General features: G+C 37.4%; 2 protein-coding genes across 2 annotated transcripts in view; one reads left to right on the plus strand and one right to left on the minus strand.

Annotated features, from left to right (window-relative positions):
- The window catches only part of LOC101884422 (uncharacterized), a 119,313-nt gene that overhangs the window by 57,545 nt on the left and 43,543 nt on the right, over positions 1-18,225 (minus strand). The window lies entirely within an intron of this gene.
- The window catches only part of clstn2b (calsyntenin 2b), a 111,649-nt gene that overhangs the window by 49,966 nt on the left and 43,458 nt on the right, over positions 1-18,225 (plus strand). Inside the window, exons 6-8 of the mRNA XM_693062.10 lie at positions 11,599-11,772; positions 14,584-14,841; positions 17,756-17,877. Coding sequence (XP_698154.5) covers positions 11,599-11,772; positions 14,584-14,841; positions 17,756-17,877 — 554 coding nt within the window. The remainder of the gene's footprint in view (positions 1-11,598; positions 11,773-14,583; positions 14,842-17,755; positions 17,878-18,225) is intronic.

Genomic DNA, 18,225 nt, shown 5'->3' on the forward strand with positions numbered 1-18,225 from the left:
GAGTCGCCACAGCAGAATGAACTGCCAACTTATCCAGCAAACGCATTGGATGCCCTTCCAGCCACAACCCATCACTGGGATACATACTTTCATTCACACACTTGCACACTACGGACAATTTTAGCTTACCCAATTCACCTGTACCACAAGTCTTTAGACTTCTGGAGGAAACCGGAGCACAGGAAACCCACACGAACACAGGGAGAGCAAACTCCACACAGAAATGCCAACTGACCCAGCCGAGGCTCGAATCAGCGACCTTCTTGCTGTGAGGCAAACTTGCTACCCTCTGCACCACTGCGCTGCCCCAGATAATTTATAATTTCAGTCCAAATTGCATGTTTTTATAATAAACTGAGGTTTGTGACTCCATCAGAAACCTTCAGATTCAGATTTGTTAATTGCTTAATTTGAGCTCAAACACAATGACATTCAGTTAGTTACTCCTCAACACTATGTCCATGTTCACTTATTTCATTAATTTGATAAATCAAAATAACGAAACCCAATGTAAAATTCAATGTCAGTGAATGCACAATTGATTCACAATTAAATCTAAAACTTGTAAAAGCTTGCAGTGGAGAAAACACAGGTCTGTGGGAATAGATCCATACATGTTCTGGGAACATGTACGGGCGCAGCCATGTGAAATCTTTTTGGCTCATGACTCTTGTCTCAGTCACTTCTAGGAGTTTAGAAAAGCTTGTTCTGCTGCTTGATGTTGCATACGTATATTTTGAACATATGAACACACATGTTTGTGGGGCAAGTATTGTGACCATTTTCTGACATTTATTGTTCCTAGTTATTTCTCTCACAGGCAACTCAATTGGAAGTTCCAAAGCAATCGAAAAACCAAGCACTTCTGCATTGCATAAATAAAGCCAATATGACAGCAGACCAGTCTAAAACACATGATCTTTATAGGGGTATCTCAAAGACGTTATGATTTTTATTATATACAAACTGTATATTCTATACCCTTCACCTAAACCCAACTCACAGTAAACAATGTGCAATTTTACATCTGCAACACACTTCATTCTGTGTGATTTGGGAACTGCTGTCCTTATGGGGACCACAATTGTCCCTCCAAGGTCAAAAGTAACTGATATTGCTATACTTGTGGGGACATTTGTTCTCTGCAACATAAGAAATACAAAGCACACACACACACAGTGCAACTCTGTCCTTTGATTTTCCCGTCCCTCTCTCTTTTCCCTTAAAGCTATTTTTGTTTGCTTTTAAACTCAATATAATGCTGCCCCCCTCCCGTCTCTCTCTGGATCTCCTTCCTGTAGGTTTCAGCTTTCTGTTTTGCTTTTGATTGCCACAGGAGGCTTACATCAAAATTAACACACACTCTTTCATATGATCGCCAGCATGATGCAGAATGCACTTTCTTTAAAAGCTCCTGGTATCACTTTTACTTCGGCTAGACGTGCACTGAAAATAAATATTCAGATTCTCTTAATCGTTGTCAGGTTGTGCTGTGCAAACATTTTTAAAAAATCTGAATCCTCATAATGCATTTGAAATCTGTGTGCTGTTTTTGATTTCTGAGGTCTTTTTGAACTTGAATCAAATTATTTTAATAATAATAATTAATAAAGGTGACGCAGTGGCGCAGTAGGTAGTGCTGACGCCTCACAGCAAGAAAGTCACTGGTTCGAGCCTCAGCCGGGTCAGTTGGCGTTTCTGTGTGGAGTTTGCATGTTCTCCCTTCATTTATGTGGGTTTCATCTGGGTGCTCCGGTTTCCCCCACAGTCCAAAGACATGCAGTACAGGTGAATTGGATAGCCTAAAGTGTCCATAGTGTATGTGTGTGAATGAGTGTGTATTGGTTTCCCAGTGATTAGTTGCAGCTAGAAGACATGCTGCGTAAAACATGCTGGATAAGTTGACGGTTAATTCTGCAGTGGCAACCCTGGATTAATAAAGGGACTAAGCCAAAAAGAAAATGAATGAATGAATGATAATTAATAAAAGAATCTTAACTTGATATTTTGCACCTTAAACAATATTGCATCCAACTGCTCTCTTAAACGAGTGAAAAAAATATCTAAATAAATGAAAATTGTTACACTCTTAAAAATAAAAGTGCCATGAAAAACTTTTCACTAAAAACTTATTCAAAACCATTTAAGAACCATTATATTGCGAGAAGAACAATTTAAAAAAATAAAGTGAGTAAAGTTTTTGGGGGTGAAAAGTTTGCGTGGATCTTCATGGAACCATCTATGCCAACAAAGAGAATTGTACTATAGAATGTACCATATGTTTTACCATGATATTACTGAATTGAACTGTTGGGGCCCTATCATACACCCAGTGCAATAAAGCGCAAGACGTATTTGGCATGACTTATTGCTATTTTCAGACCAGCTCAACCCTAATTTTCACATTTTGCACCACGTTATTTGAAAAGCAAATCCATTTGCGCCACTTGGGACTCATGGGTGTTCCGGTCTGAAAAGGAGGTGTGTTAAAGGAGGTGTGGAAAGGAGGTGTGTTAAAACGCATTGTTGGCATGTTGCCAATTTGAGGAACTATAATGAACCATTGAGCAACTAAAAGCTGGTCTAAAGCCTTTATTATGTGCCTATGCAGGTCCAAACGCTTACACGTTGCTTAATAGACACTGGATGTGCAGCGATACACAAATATCTTCACATATGAAAAAAAATTAAAGGATAAAAAATGTTACAGAAATGTCCCGCTCCGGCCTGGTTTTATTCTGCACCCAATTGCTCTCACCATATAGTCAGCCTTTTTTCACCCACTGCCCGACCCGCCTAGTTCCGTAATAGAAATTTAGATCTGTTTTTTAAAATCTCACATTAAAATTAGGCACTACCAAAAGAGACAAATAACACATAAACGTGTAGGTTGCGTAAGGATTGTAGGCTAAGGACGTACTCACACTATGTACAGTTGCCTTGAACCGGGCCAAAGCACACTTGTCCCCCTTCCCAAAGAGAATGGGAGATGAGACTCTGATTGGTTTAATGCATGTTAGAGTGTAGTTTTCCATCCTTAAAATAACAAAAATAAATATGGACATACCCTTAATGCTTTTGAGCCATGCACATACACAACATGCTTAGATTGTTAAAATTGAGCCCTTTGTGTTAATTAAATATTTAATTTATTGTTTTAAAATTTCTAAATTATTTATGGATTAAACCAAATTATGTATGAACAACACACAAAGCAAAAGTTTATGATGCAAAATGCATATAATCTGAATACAATAGATGGAATTAATACAATTTAATGGTATTTCTAAATAATTTATACCTCAACACTGCTTAAAAACTGACCAGACTCATGAAAATGTCATGAAATAATATAAATATGACTCTGCCTGATCTTGTCAATGTTCCACGATTTCCTAAATCATATTAAAGAGGTCTTTTCATTTGCAAATATTTATGCAAAACTTCCTTATTAAAAGTTTAAGTGCTGATTCCAAATCAGTTTGATGTTAGTGTTTGGTTCATTGATCATTCAGGGTTCATGCAAACTCCAATAAGCTATGGTTTATTTCTAGTCTGGCTTAGTTTGTGAAAGTCAACTGTTATCAGTATCATACAATATGCCTAATACAGAATAATGCATTTCTCATTGCTGCTCCTCTCTGCGGAAATTGTCTTCAATAATAGAGCTTGTGTTCTCCTTCAGTCTGTTCACATACACAAGAGCGCACACATGCACACACGCACACGCACACGCACACGCACACGCACACGCACACACACACACACACACACACACACACACACATATTTCATTCTGTGCATGCTGAGAAGTAAACAAAAGCAACAAAGGCATTATATTATGTTCAAAATTAAGTTCCTTTTTTGAAGTAATTTCTAGAAATTACAGTGCAAAACAGTCTTTGCTAGTTCTCCCAGTGGTTAGTTCTCTTGCTCATTGACATACTACAGTTTGGATAATGCGATTAATACAGGAAAACAGGAAAATAGATATAGGAATACATATTTAGGTATCCAGAACCAAATCCCAGTTCAAATCAAACAACCAAAGTGTGAAAATAACCTAAATGGTTTTATGGATATGAATGTGAAAATATGGGGTAACACTTGACTTAAAGGGGTGTTCATAAGGCACATGTCCCGAATGTGTCTTATGAACACCCCTTTAAGTAAAGTGCAATATGCAAAGATGACTTCAACCCCTTTCACACATCAGACTTATCGGCAAAATAACCAGCAGCAAAAAGGGAAGATGTGTTAACGGGTCCTGTTTAAAAATAACCAATAAATTCCTTCAGGCAGAAATGTGATTTACATATAGTTAAATATGTGAAGTATACATATTTAACTACAAATCACGCAGTTAAAGGGTTTGTGGTATTAATTGTGTTGTGCTGCACAAGAATAATCATTTATCCGTTAATAACATGTCCCTGTAAATATCACTAGTGTGAAAAGGAACTAAAGTTGATGTCATAGTGCCCCCTAGTGTTCATTTTGCCTAGAAACTGCAGTCAAACGTATGTTGAAAATCATTTTTGCAAGACTGAAGCTTGTTTTCTCAATGAGCCTGTGTTGTTTAGTTTTCTGTCCACTTTAGAATACTTAAAAACTAATAAATAAATAAACATACTGCTTTAGTACATGATAAATGATGACAAAATGTACAGATTTGTGTGAATGGCATATTTAATATTTGCAATATTGTACAGAATTTTGTTTGTTCCACAGGAAAGAAGAAGTTGCTTTTGAAACATTCATAAAAGTAGATTCACACATAGTGAAAGGAGACATGAAGGGTTAAGATTATTTTAGTTCAGATCAGACATCTGAAGTGTGAAAACAACCTTAAACAAAACTGTGAATATGAAAATAGAAACTCTTACAAGTCGACATGAAATCTGAACTGGGTCTATTTATAAACATGGTGTCATTACAATTCAACTTTCTTCATAATATTAAGCTGCTTTGCATTGACATAAGTGTAAATAAATGACACTTTTTTTCAATCCATCTGTGCAAGGTGAAAAATGAATTGAGATGCATTCAGATTAGCTTAGTGTTATCTTGAAAACTGTCCAAAGCATGCTACTACTTTTTGCCAATTTGTATTTGTTGAATATGTCCGCATTCCAGTTCCATATGATGAATGATTCATTTATTTCATGACTACAACAGTGGAAAAAAGAAAAAAAAAAAAGGGGGGGGGGGGGGTGGGGGTTGAATAAATTCACAAAAACAAAACAAAAGGCTTCAGATGAGATGTGCAAGTAACTGTTATTACACACAGGAGCAGTTCGAAGACAAAACTCTCACAAATATCTATATTTGAGATTTATTGTGTCTGATCTATTGAGTTGAGAAAATAGTACGCGCCTGAAGAGTAAACTGTTACTGGTGGTGAGAGCTAGATGCTGTATTTTTCAATTCACACGTTGAGCACCATTTCTGTAATGGTGAACTGTGAGAGAAAGAGACCAGTATCAGAAAGACTAAAGCTGAAACCTTAAAATAGTAAGCATTTAAATCTAGAAAGACCATATTAAAAATGCTCTCTTTGAACCCCTTGTGGAGATCTAGACCGTGACAGACTTTTAAAAAAAGTTTTATTTATATATTTTTAAACTATATAAATGTAAAACTTCTTGCCTATAAATTTAAAAGACTTGCCTGTCTGTGTCTATCTATCTATCTATCTATCTATCTATCTATCTATCTATCTATCTATCTATCTATCTATCTATCTATCTACACATGGGGGTTAACAACTTTAGATTTTTGGAAGTTAACTTATGTTATTAAAGTTAAGTTGATGTCGACTAGTCGCTGGTGATGTCATCAATAAAACACAAGATGCAAATGTTTTGCAACATGCCACAATTTGCAATTTATTTGCAATAAATATACACACACATGCTGTTCAACAGCTCATAACACGTTGCAAAAACAATGCAGCATTACCAATGATTAATTTTAATAAACTTATTTGTTTTATTTTGGCTAGAATAAATGCAGTTTTACATTAAAAAAAAAATTTAAGGTAAAAATTATTAGCCACTTTTAGGTGAGCATATAGATACATTTTTTAAATCTAGATTAATCTATAGATTAAAATGGCTTATTTGAATTCTGCTGAAAGCATTAAGTATATGTGTGCTACCCAAACAATAAGTCTTTGAGAATGGGTTTCTCAAGCTAGGTGGCGCATTAGACTAGGGGCTCATCTCCTGTTTTCAAAATGCATCACAAACTGCTTGAGAAAGTCTTCTACTATAATAATTGGTGATGAAAATAAATGATGTTCAATAAGATGTACTGAAGTTTACTAACTGTTTATTCAGTTAAACATGAATGTTGAACTGTAGGCCTATACAAGCTCCAAACAGCGATTTCTGATCACCTAAATACGACTAAAGTCATAACTGAACTAAACAGAAATGGAATTAAGACATGTGGAGTATGCATATATTAGTGGCATTACTGAACTAAACACTGCAATCAAACTATTACCGTCATGTAGGACTTTTCGCCATATTTTCCAACAAGATCCACACACGCGGCTGTCAGTAAAGGACCGCGCACATACACACAAAAACACAACGTAAAGTGCGGAAGTTGTTTTTCTTTCCATTTGGCATGCGTTATTAAGTTCCATAACACTCTTACCAGTCCTTACTCCTTATTTGCGTCTAATACCCCAGTTGAGTTAAATGTTGAGTTAAAGTGAAACTGAAACAGTTATGGTCAGGTATCCTGCTGATTTGATTCAAAGGAGCACTTTTTTGTCAGACGGCTCACCGGGCAGGTATACATCCACGCTAAAATGTCAAAGTGAAAGTCATCATAGCTTGCATAGAATAGACCCAGCTTCCAACTAAACTGTGAGAAAAGATTAACTGCGATATTTTTTTGATTCTACGGTTTGACACAATCCAGGATCGTTTCATTCTTCAAAACTCATCCGAGAGTTGTTGTCATAGCAACAGTTCTGGTAGCTCAAACCTCCTCGGGAGCGACTCATGACATAAACAGGATTAGATCATTATAGGTCATTATAAGCAAAGGTAATACTGAAAGTATGTTCCAAATGCTGATTTCTTACAGTAGTAGTTATATATACTTGGGAAAATAGTAAATATAATTTAACTATATATATTTTAGTTAAAAAATATATATTATTAAAACTTATGTAATCTGCACAGTACACAAAGTACAAAGACTGTCATCTGGTGGTTCAAAGAGAACATTTATTGACATGAACTTTTTAGATACAAACGCTTACTAACGCTTTAGTACTATTTCGTCACCTTGGAATTATTAGGCTCTATCTGCGTTCTGGGGCGACGCAGTGGGTATCACGTTCACCTCACAGCAAGAAGGTCGCTGGGTCGTGGGTTCGATCCTCGGCTCTGTTGGCGATTCTGTGTGGAGTTTGCATGTTCTCCCTGCGTTCGCTTGGGTTTCCTCCGGGTACTCCGGTTTCCCCCACAGTCCAAAGAAATGCGGTACAGGTGAATTGGGTTGGTATGAGTGTGTGTATGTGTGGATGTTTCCCAGAGATGGGCTGCGGCTGGAAGGGCATCCGCTGCGTAAAAACTTGCTGGATAAGTTGGTGGTTCATTCCACTGTGGCGACCCCAGATTAATAAAGGGACTAAGCTGACAAGAAAATGAATAAATGAGGATCTGCGTTCTGAATGGTTTTGAAAAATTGAGCTTCAAAGTTTTATGCATTCCATAGCAAACATTATGTGTGTAACATTTAGGTTTTTTTTTTATGAAAAAGTCTTAAAATGTAAACAATTTCAAAAAAAAAAAAAAAAAAAAAACAGCCCAAAATGTAAATAAGTTGTCAATTAATAAGAATATATCAATAACTTAATTTTGACAAAAATGTCAGATAGAACCTTATCATTCTAAGGTGACAATTTGTGCATCATAATTGACATGCACAATATGCGACTATACTAGTAACGTTACTACATAGTAATAATACATATATGCACTATTTTATACATTTATATAGTCATGAACATGTTTTGACAGTTAATATGTCGGTGATTTGATGCTTCACAAAAGTTGCAGACACCTTTACCAATATCAAAATGCTTTTGTGATGCAAAATTAATTAAACATCCAGTTATTCTTTACACCGATTAAGAAACCGACTACTATAATACGACTATGGCTACCATAATAAAGAAAATTAGCTCTAAATGTAAAACTAAAAAAATTGCTAAATACACTTGACACACAAAAATGTAAAGTCGGCAGCTCACAACAATGTTGAAAAGTTATTGCGTATCATATTTAACAAACCGTTTACTATGAATTTTAAGCAGTTTTGCTCACATGGATAATTGAATATTAATCTGATGATGTCATTAAGCTGCTGTGCCGTCAGCCAATCGTTGCATTGCTGATCATGATTTCAAGGATCGATAGATCTGTACACACGCAGCGATCTCAGATCAGTTCATCCAGACATTTTAATCTGATTCACGAACTTGTTTGAAGAACGAAATTAGCCAGAGATCAGTAATCAAGATAAAAAGATCCAGGATTGGCCGAATAATCTTAGATCATTTTTTGCCTCTCTCACTCAACTTTGCTTGCCGGCTGACTTCATCAAACCCTCACACATGTTAGGTTTCCAAATCAAACATCTTTTTCAGCATCTAGTATGTTCCCAGTGGATGAAAACAAGTCAACATTTGGTCTCCCAGAATGCACTTTGATGCATCGGTGATGTGGTTGTCCCTCAGGTGTGTTTGGAGACACACAAACACAAACGCTCACATTCAGCCGAAGCTCCAGGCCACTTTTTTCCAGCCCACTGGATGATGACAACTTGAATAAAGGCCATTTTTTTTCCACATCTGACAGAAAAGCATGAAGGAGAGACAGAAGTAAACAGCTCCCCGTTGTGTCTCATAAGCAAGGCTAAATAATTCAGCAGGGGTGGACATGCACCGTCTACACACACATTTTGTTATTACCTTTAGGCGCACTGCATAAAATAATCATTTTCAGCTCCCAAATTCTCCAACTAAAAGCATGTGTTTGTGTGTGAGCAAATATTTGCTTGTGAGTACATGTTTACATATCCCATTTAATACTGTCCACAGTTATAATTTCTCCACTCTTCATGTTAAATAACCACTGGCGATAGAATTCATTAAAACACAATACAGTCTGAAAATTTAAATACATCTCGCCAAACACGCAAAGAGCTGTGCATGGGCAACACAAATCAAATATATTATTAATTAGGCATGGAAAACACAAAAATACCATACTATTCTCTTTCATGCACGACATCAACATCATATTTGCACTCAAGACATGAACAATGAATAGCAGAGATGCAAACTGCTACTTTAATTATTGATTAGAAGTATGAATTTTACATGGCGGATGAATAAAAATGTCAAAAATGACCAGTTTTTACAGTTTACCTAGCTAACAAAGCCAACAAAGATTATTTTCCCTTTCAGTTTAGCTCTTCTATTTGCTTTAACTGTTCATAAAACACAAGTCAACGGCTTCCAAAAACATTCAGTATGAGTAGTTCAGTTTTTGGACTATTTATCAAGGGTGTAGAATTGGCATGGACTGAGGGTACGTGTCCCCACCAATATCCACCATTTATGGCCCATTTCCACTGAGTACGGTACGGTATGGTTCGGAACGCTTTTATGGCCTTTCCACCCTTTCGAAAGGGTAAATACATATACAAATACAAAAAAAAGGCGGAGCTAGACGCGCAACTAAGCGCTATTGGTTTACAGAGATTTTTACAGAGATTTTATTTTCAGAGAAAATACACACATAGCGAGAGATTACAGCGGAATTATATATACATACTGTATAATAACGAGCCATGGTCGACCCGGGCTCAAACAAACCTTGTCGTAGTCTTGATGAACAGTACAAATCATGCATACTGTACAGTTTAGGTAAAAAGTTATGATTATTCTGAAAATTTTTCTGTATTTATTACTATTAATTAATTAATTAATTAATTAATTTGCCAAAATAAGAGAGATCACACAAAATGTATGTTTATGCAAGTACAGACTTCATTATATTTCAGATAAAATAGAAAATAATATTTGAATTTTTTATACTTGATATATAATGATAATCCCTGTTAAATTAAAATGATATATAATGATAAACCCTGTTAAAAAATTTTTGGAACTGAAATGTTTATTAATCCTTATATCAAGATCCATTTTTATACCATATAGATGTTTATATAAATTTATTATGTATCATATTGATATTTCAGGCCTTTTGGTAACTTTTTTTGCTCAAAACTAATTTATTTTAGTCACAACAAAAAAAGTTTGCTCAACGTTTTGATATAACAGAACATTAGGCAGTTTTCGGTTAATTTTTTTACACAGAACATTTTACAGTCCTTTTTATTTCAATTTATGAGAGGTGTAATAGCAGTTTCAGTCAAATGTTAATGTAAAGACAGACCTTACACCTCGCATATGAGAAGTGATTGCATTTTTATGTTCTTTTGCCATTTAGGACTCCTCTATATTTATCTTTTTTTTTTTAACAAATAAACAAAAAGTACAGAAGAAAGGCATGTCAAGGTGCTATAATCAATAAGTGGGGAAAATAAAATTGAGAAGTAAATTTGGATTGGGATGAGATCAGGGGTGTAAATCCCGGGGGGGAGGGGGGGGGGGGGGGACATGTCCCCTCCCATCCGATGCGGTATCAAACATTGCATTAAAAATACACACTTCCAACAGTTCCTTGAATCAAAAATCTCGTTTGTCACAAGGGGCATGAATGAAATGTTCCTGAATGAAAGAGCCAAACTGCAGTTAAAGTTCACCATTTAATAATTTAACAAATAATTTGATTACTGATGTCCATTTAAAAGGTCACTGTCTTTCTCACCTGCGTCTGTGTGTTTGTTTTGCCTCTGTAAAAACAGCGCATGCCCAAACCGTCACTCCCTATTTTATGCAAATTTGTATGCACCTTCCCTCTTTCCCACCCTCCTCCACCTAAACAGAGCTGAACACACCCATTTTCCTGACTTTTTCCAAACTAGAGGTATCTGAACCGTTCCCAGGCCCGTTTCCCGGATCGTTTGAGAAGTGTAAGGGTGGTTCACTTGGGCTTTGGCGCGGTTCGTTTCTTTGTGGGTGCAAAGCGCATCTGGCCCGAAACTGAAAGCAAGACATGACTTTTAAGGGACTGTTTCATATGCGTTTATTAATCATTCTTACTGTTCAATGAACGCAAACTGTCGTAGATTATTAGACGCAAACTCCTCACTGCACCACTGCTGCTAAAGTTAAAATATGACAGTAGAATGTGAAAAGTAATTTTTTTAGGGAGTAGCTCAATATTTTATTGCATTACTTTCTAACTTTCCACAAAACTAGTCCAATTCTCTTTGCAGGGCATTTAAATGCATGTTATTTCTGGGGAAAATTGAGCTGTTAATTGCACTGAAGTCTGAGAAACAGTGTGACCTCAATATCTCTTCATTTTCCAGCTCAGTGGCATTAACTCAATATTTAAGCTACTCATCAAAACATTCCCTGCCTTTCTCCCTTTCCAGGCTGGAGGAAGCTTGTTGATTATGAGCCAGGAGCAGGCAGTAAGCTCTTATTTCCCAAGATGCACCTGGAGACGTGCGAGGGATCGGTGTCCTGGATTCGGACCACAGTGGAGCTGGAGACGAGTGGTGTTGGACGCGGCTGCGACTCGGAGAGATCCTTACAGAAGCTCTGCGGTAATGATGAAGCGCTATTTATTCCGTTGCACGTTTCCTCATTTCTCTCGGGTCGCTTTAATTACAAAATGTGCCTGAGGGCAAAACTAGGCAGACAAAAACCTCCTAGAATAGGTTTGCGTCTAGGCGCAGGATCATTATCGGTGTAAATTAGCCCAAGACATCATCCATCCATATCAGAGGGATTGTCTCGACAAATTACAAATCAAGTTTTAAAATAAAGATACGGAGCTCATCACTGATTTTCAAGACGTCTTTTGACAAGATGTGTGCCAGCGTTCCCTAATGTAATGCACTGAATCACACGATGCGTCAAATTAATGATGTTGTAATAAATGTAATGAAACACGACAAAGCAAATGCAGACCTGAATTATTAAGATTTCCTCAGCAATGAATGGAATTAGAAGTGACTAATTGTAGATTCTATTCTGTGTAGTATATACACTACCTGACAAAAGCCTTGTAATTGATCCAAGTTGTAAGAGCAACAAATAATAACTTGACTTCTAGTTCATCATTTGGAAATGTGGCAGAAGGCAGATTTTCCCATGAATCATCTGTTGAGCTGCATTACAATCATCACAAATACTGCAGGAGACCTTTTTGGAACCCGCATGGAGCCAAGATTCTCACAGAAATTGGTCTAGTTTGGAGAAGGAATCTTGGTTTGGGGCATGTGAGAGATCTGCAGAGTGGATGGCAACATCAACAGCCTGAGGAATCAAGACATTTGTGCTGCTCACTACATTACAAACCACAGGAGAGGGCAAACTCTTCAGCAGGATAGCGCTCCATCTCATACTTCAGCCTCCACATCAAAGCTCCTGAAAGCGAAGAAGGTCAATGTGCACCATTGGCCAGCAGATTTGAACATTATCGAGCACGTCTGGGGTAAGATGAAGGAGGAGGCAATAAAGATGAATCCAAAAAATCTTGATGGACTCTGGGAGTCCTGCATGAACGCTTTCTTTGCCATTCTAGATGACTTTGTTAATAAGTGATTTAAGTCATTGCAGTGATGTATGGATGCAGTCCTCCAAGCTCATGATGGAGTCAGACACAATATTCACTCTCTTTCCACTGCAGCATGACTTTATATTCTATACTGGACATTATTTCTGTAAAGTGACAAGACGTTTGTCTTAGCAAAGTCAGACCTTACTGTCCTAAAAAAAATAATAAAAAATCAAGGCATCATCATATTTTATTTTGGTATAATAGGCATAATCTAGAGGCCGTTGCCTTCATATAGGCCACTTCTGATACCAAATGATCAACTAGAATTCAAGTTATTATTTGTTGTTCCTAAAACTTGGATAGCCAAGATTTTTGTCCGGTAGTGTAGATTATTATATGTAAATAGGCAAGGCAAGTTTTTTTATAATAATATATTATGATATGCATTTATTCATTCATCCTTGTTATATAAATATACCATCCACATATAAGTAAAAAGTTTTAAAAACCATAATAAACAAAATGTTATACACAACATACATAATTTATGCATAAATACATGGAGAACTTTTAAACAAATGTTATTGTAAGGAAAATAATTAACCCGTATTAGCAGATGGAGTTAATCAATTTTACTTTTGTTAAATGTTATTTTTAGATGGATTGTTGGTAGTACTGACTATGTAGCTATACATGGCCAAAGAAAAATTAAGACCTACAATACTACATGTAAATTTAAGACTTTTTAAAGCCTAAAATTTTGTTTTTGACATTTAAGACTTTTTAAGACCCTGGGGGTAGGGGATGGGGTCTGGGGTTTTGTTGCAAACTGAAGAGGGCGAGGGGGGCACTTCAGATTTTCAGGTTGAGCCCTGTGTGCATATGCCTGTCAAACAGTAAAAGTGATTTTGCTTTGCTTTAAAGGAATTAAAGCTATTGCCTTAAAAGTATAATGTAAATGAACTGTGTTAAAATGCTAAAAAAAAAAAAAATAGGTCATCTAAAGTTCCAAATTACAAAAGGTTTATTCACTTTTCTTTTTAAGTCAACTTATACTTTAAGGCCACAAGTCTACTCAGATTTTAAAGTGAAGTAACGAATTACTAAATAAATTCAATTTGTCAATGTCATTATATCAAATTTAAAATGAAGGAGTGTGCTCAGTGTAATTATTATTGTTGTTGCTTTACATTATTTTAATCAGGTTTTAACTTAAATTAGTACAAGTTTAAATCAATGTTTTTTGTCAGTTTGATTAATGCAAGATGAGACTAATAGAAAAGTTAATTTGATACAACTCAAAACTGTAACCCTGGTGATTGAGTCGGGTGCAGTAAGTAATTCGCCAAAATGCTAGCCTGTTAAAATCTCTGAAACACCGTCCCTCCCCCTGCCGTCCAAAGCCACATTTCCTGAAAATACAAGCGCACTTACCGCATGACAGCAGAACCCTCTCTCATGTGTTGAGCTAAAGCTTGGCTGGTGTCGTGCAGGAATTACACTCATTTCTAAGTCATACTTACATGCCATTTCTGACCGAATATCGCACGATTATTTGCTCTCAAGGCTTTGCAATCAAAAAAAAGTCAAAAAATGTCAATATAATGGAAGTCAATGAGGCAAAAATAGTCACCAACTCAATAAGAGAGAAGTTAATTTAAACAATACACAACGGTTAAGGCAGCAAGATCTTTTTTTACAGTGTATATTTTAAGGTTTTTCAGTTGAATGATAGTTTGTAGTACCAGTCACGTGAAAGAGATATTATTAATTTAAAAGTCTGCGACTTTGACCTGCATTTCAACTGATCATTTCATCTCTGAACTCTCTGATTATACTGGCAAAACACCAGGATCTTCATCGGGCAGCACAGCTCTTCTTCCGGCCACTGGTGGAGTATGTAACTGGACGGTGACTCTCGTGAGAGACAGCGGGCGGGACAGTGACCTCGCATACCGATTTGATGGACACCAAGCAGCCAAAATCCCAGACTGGGTCGTCCCGCAAAATCTAACCGACCAGTTCACCATAACCACATGGATGAAGCACGGGCCGAGTCCAGGACAGAGAGCCGAGAAAGAAACACTGCTCTGCAACTCTGACAAAACTGGTGAGAGAACGAAATGAAATCTGCTGAAAAGACCAGTGTATGAATGCCGGGAAGGTCTATATAAGGTCTAATTGATGAGCCAGTAATACCCTCCGCTCAACTGCAGACGAGCCAGTGGCTCATAAGTAGGCCCACACGAAATCTGCACGCTCAGAATTCCACAGATTTCCGCAGATTTTTAGCCCATGATTGATTCTGTTTATTTACGTGTGTAAGTGTGTGTAAATTTATAAAATTCAGTTTTTTTATTAATTTCAGTATTATTATTGACTAATATGATAATATCCATATACTTTATTTAGAATACAGTTTGTAAATGTTTCTGTCCTTTAGTAGATTTATTATATAGACTTGCTTTGTTTACCAAATAAAGTGGATCTAATTGTATTTGCATTGTAAACATTAAATACAAAGTTAAAAAAGTATCACTTTTAGTTCATATATTAAGGTTTTAGTTATGATACTCCCAAAAGCATAACAAAATTAACAAAATTCTGCGCAAGAATAGCAAAAAATGTCCACAGATTCCATCTGGCCCTACTCATAACACAAGCAAATAGCACAGAACACAATGGAAATGATTCAAACCCAAAAACGTGATGGACCTAGCTACTGTATTTAGATTATGCATATATAGGTTAGTAATATACAAAATATTTCCCAGTGTTGGGTTGTGGCTGGAAGGGCATCGACTCTTTAATAATGAGCACTTTAATAATCACGCACATGTTAATATCATCAACTCAAGAAAATTTTATGTTTGGACCGGTTTGAAACGATAGTTTTAATATATTTGATCTGCTTTTATCATCTTTGAACTAATACCGTTATCAATCAGCGCCACCTCCTGGACTGATCATTTTTTTAAAAAATGTGATCGATTGGAATGGAAAACAAATGCATCTTGTGCCGTTTAAATGAAGCCTCGTCACTGCTAAAGTCACCTGTAATGTCCCACTGACACACTGATTTAATAAATGACAAAGTGAAAATAAAGTGACATTTTGAAATGACAGAAAAACACAAATAGTGGTAAATACCACACACTAAATGAAACATAAACAGCTCGCCATTAGAATGAACAGCAAATCAGCCATCAGAGTATCAGTAACAGACTTTTATTGGTCATTTTTGTAAATTGCATGACATACCTGTTAAGTTTCATGCCAGTAATCTGGTTTTCTCTATGATGCAGTGAAGTATTGCATGTGTGTATTGAAGAGCCACTGAGCTGACAGTTCGGGAAAACACACACACTGTATTTCTGACGGCAGACACAAGAACTAGGAGAACGTTTTTCTCTTGCGCTTGAACTACATGACAGATTATAACTGCTTTACCCACACCTTTCAAAGTTTTATGTCACAAAAACACTCCATAATCCACTCAAAACGCTATTGAAACCCATTTTCAGAGTGTAAATTAGAGGTTGTAAACACTGTAAACGGAAGTTCTAAACATTCAAGAGGAAGACGCTGGTCGCTATGGTGCCCTCCATGCAGCAGCCAAGAAAAAGGTCTATATCGAGCGAGCTCTCTAGAGAAAGTGAAACCGCTCACGCTTTAAACGGCCTTGTGAACAACGACGGGGCACAATGGCTGTTCATCAAGATGTGGCTATTGACTAAGGCCGTACTCACACTAGGTACAGTTTCCTCGAACCGGGCCAAAGCACGCTTGTCCCCCCTCCCGTCTCCCCCGACGGCCCACACTCACACCACACATGGGCCTCGGCACGCTTGCGTTATCGCTGCTGCGCTGTTTAGTGAGGAGCGTTCTCTCACTCAGCAGCACAGTGGAGATTTCTCTACTTATATCATTTCAGTCATTTGTTATGCAGTGACATGCAGTCAAATATTTCGCCAAACAGTCCTTAGGGATGCGAAGACACACAGTCAGATATTTCGCCGAACAGATCCGCCACTTTTGACGCTCATAAACAATCATAAAGCTCTCGTGCTGCAGGAATGAGGAGGTCTGCTGAAGGCGCGCAGCTGTCGTGCTGTGAGGAGTTCTCGTCTTTTATAAGCTACGGCAGTTTGCGTTTACTGAACAGTAAAAATGATTAATAAATCCATATGAAACAGCCCCTTAAAAGTCACGTCTCGCTTTCAGTTTCGGGCTTTGGCACGTTTTGCGCTCACATTACAAACGTACCGTGCCAAAGCCCAAGTGAACCGCGCTCAGGCACACCTCTTCCAACCGGGCCAGGGCCGGCCAAGTGAACCGTGCTTGAGCCCGATTCAGCGCACTCACACTTCTCAAACGATCCGGGAAACGGGCCTGGGCATGGATGGCATATTGTGAGTAGGCCCTAAGATGTTGACAAGGTTTGTTTGAGCTCGGGTCAACCATGGCTCGTTATTATATGTATATATTATTACGGTGTAATGTCTCGGCTGTAAATTTAAAATGGCGCTTCCTTTGTTTTCATTCTCCTGTCTTGTGTACGAGTGAGTGATGCATCTCTGCAAACCAATAGCGTTCAGCTGCACGTCTAGCTCAGTCTTTGATACACTTATGTTGTGCTTGGTACCCTTTCGAAAGGGTACCCAAAAAGTGGTACGGTTCGCTTTTTGGTACCAACAGCGGAAAGGGGCGATAATAGCCAGCTATACTAGCCGCAAAGCACGGCTGACATGCAAACGATGCTGCTCTTTTCAGCAGGGTTAAAGCAAACCGTTAAGATCAGAATTTAATTTGAAAAAGCCAATTGCAGCTCCACTTCCAACCATGTTAAGTTGAATAGAGATCTTTCCAGTCATGATCTCTATATAGATAAACACACACCAAACGGCGCCGTTTCTTTTCGCTCAGGTTTAATTTAACGATATTATCTGGTATGTCAAGAGGTAATTGTATTCTGTGTCTGTCTGTTGACCTCTCTGTGCTCCGTCTCTCTCTCTTTCTCTCAGAGATGAACAGACACCATTACTCTCTGTATGTGCATAACTGCAGGCTGGTGTTCCTGCTGAGGACGGACTACACGCAGACCGACTCCTTCAGACCTGCAGAGTTTCACTGGAAACTAGAGCAGGTATGAGAGATTTTCACACCAGGAGCTTCAGTTCAGCTGAGCTTCAGATGAATACAAAACGATCCTTTATGCGTGTGTTTAGATGATATGAATATTCCAGAAGGACAGAACAGGACAACCATTGATAGATGGATGAAAAGTGGAACAAACAAAATGAATGGATGGAAAACAACAAAGAGAGGGAACAGTAGACAGGTTAATAGATCTGCAGGTAGAATGATAGATGGATCATTTGATAGGATTAATAAGAACCATAGATAGATCAACAGAACAAAAGAACGACAGATGGATGGGACAACAGATAAAGGGATAAAATGATCGATAAACTGACAGATAGCTTGAAAAACA

Source organism: Danio rerio, chromosome 15, assembly GCF_049306965.1.
Source record: "Danio rerio strain Tuebingen ecotype United States chromosome 15, GRCz12tu, whole genome shotgun sequence".
NCBI lineage: Eukaryota > Metazoa > Chordata > Actinopteri > Cypriniformes > Danionidae > Danio > Danio rerio.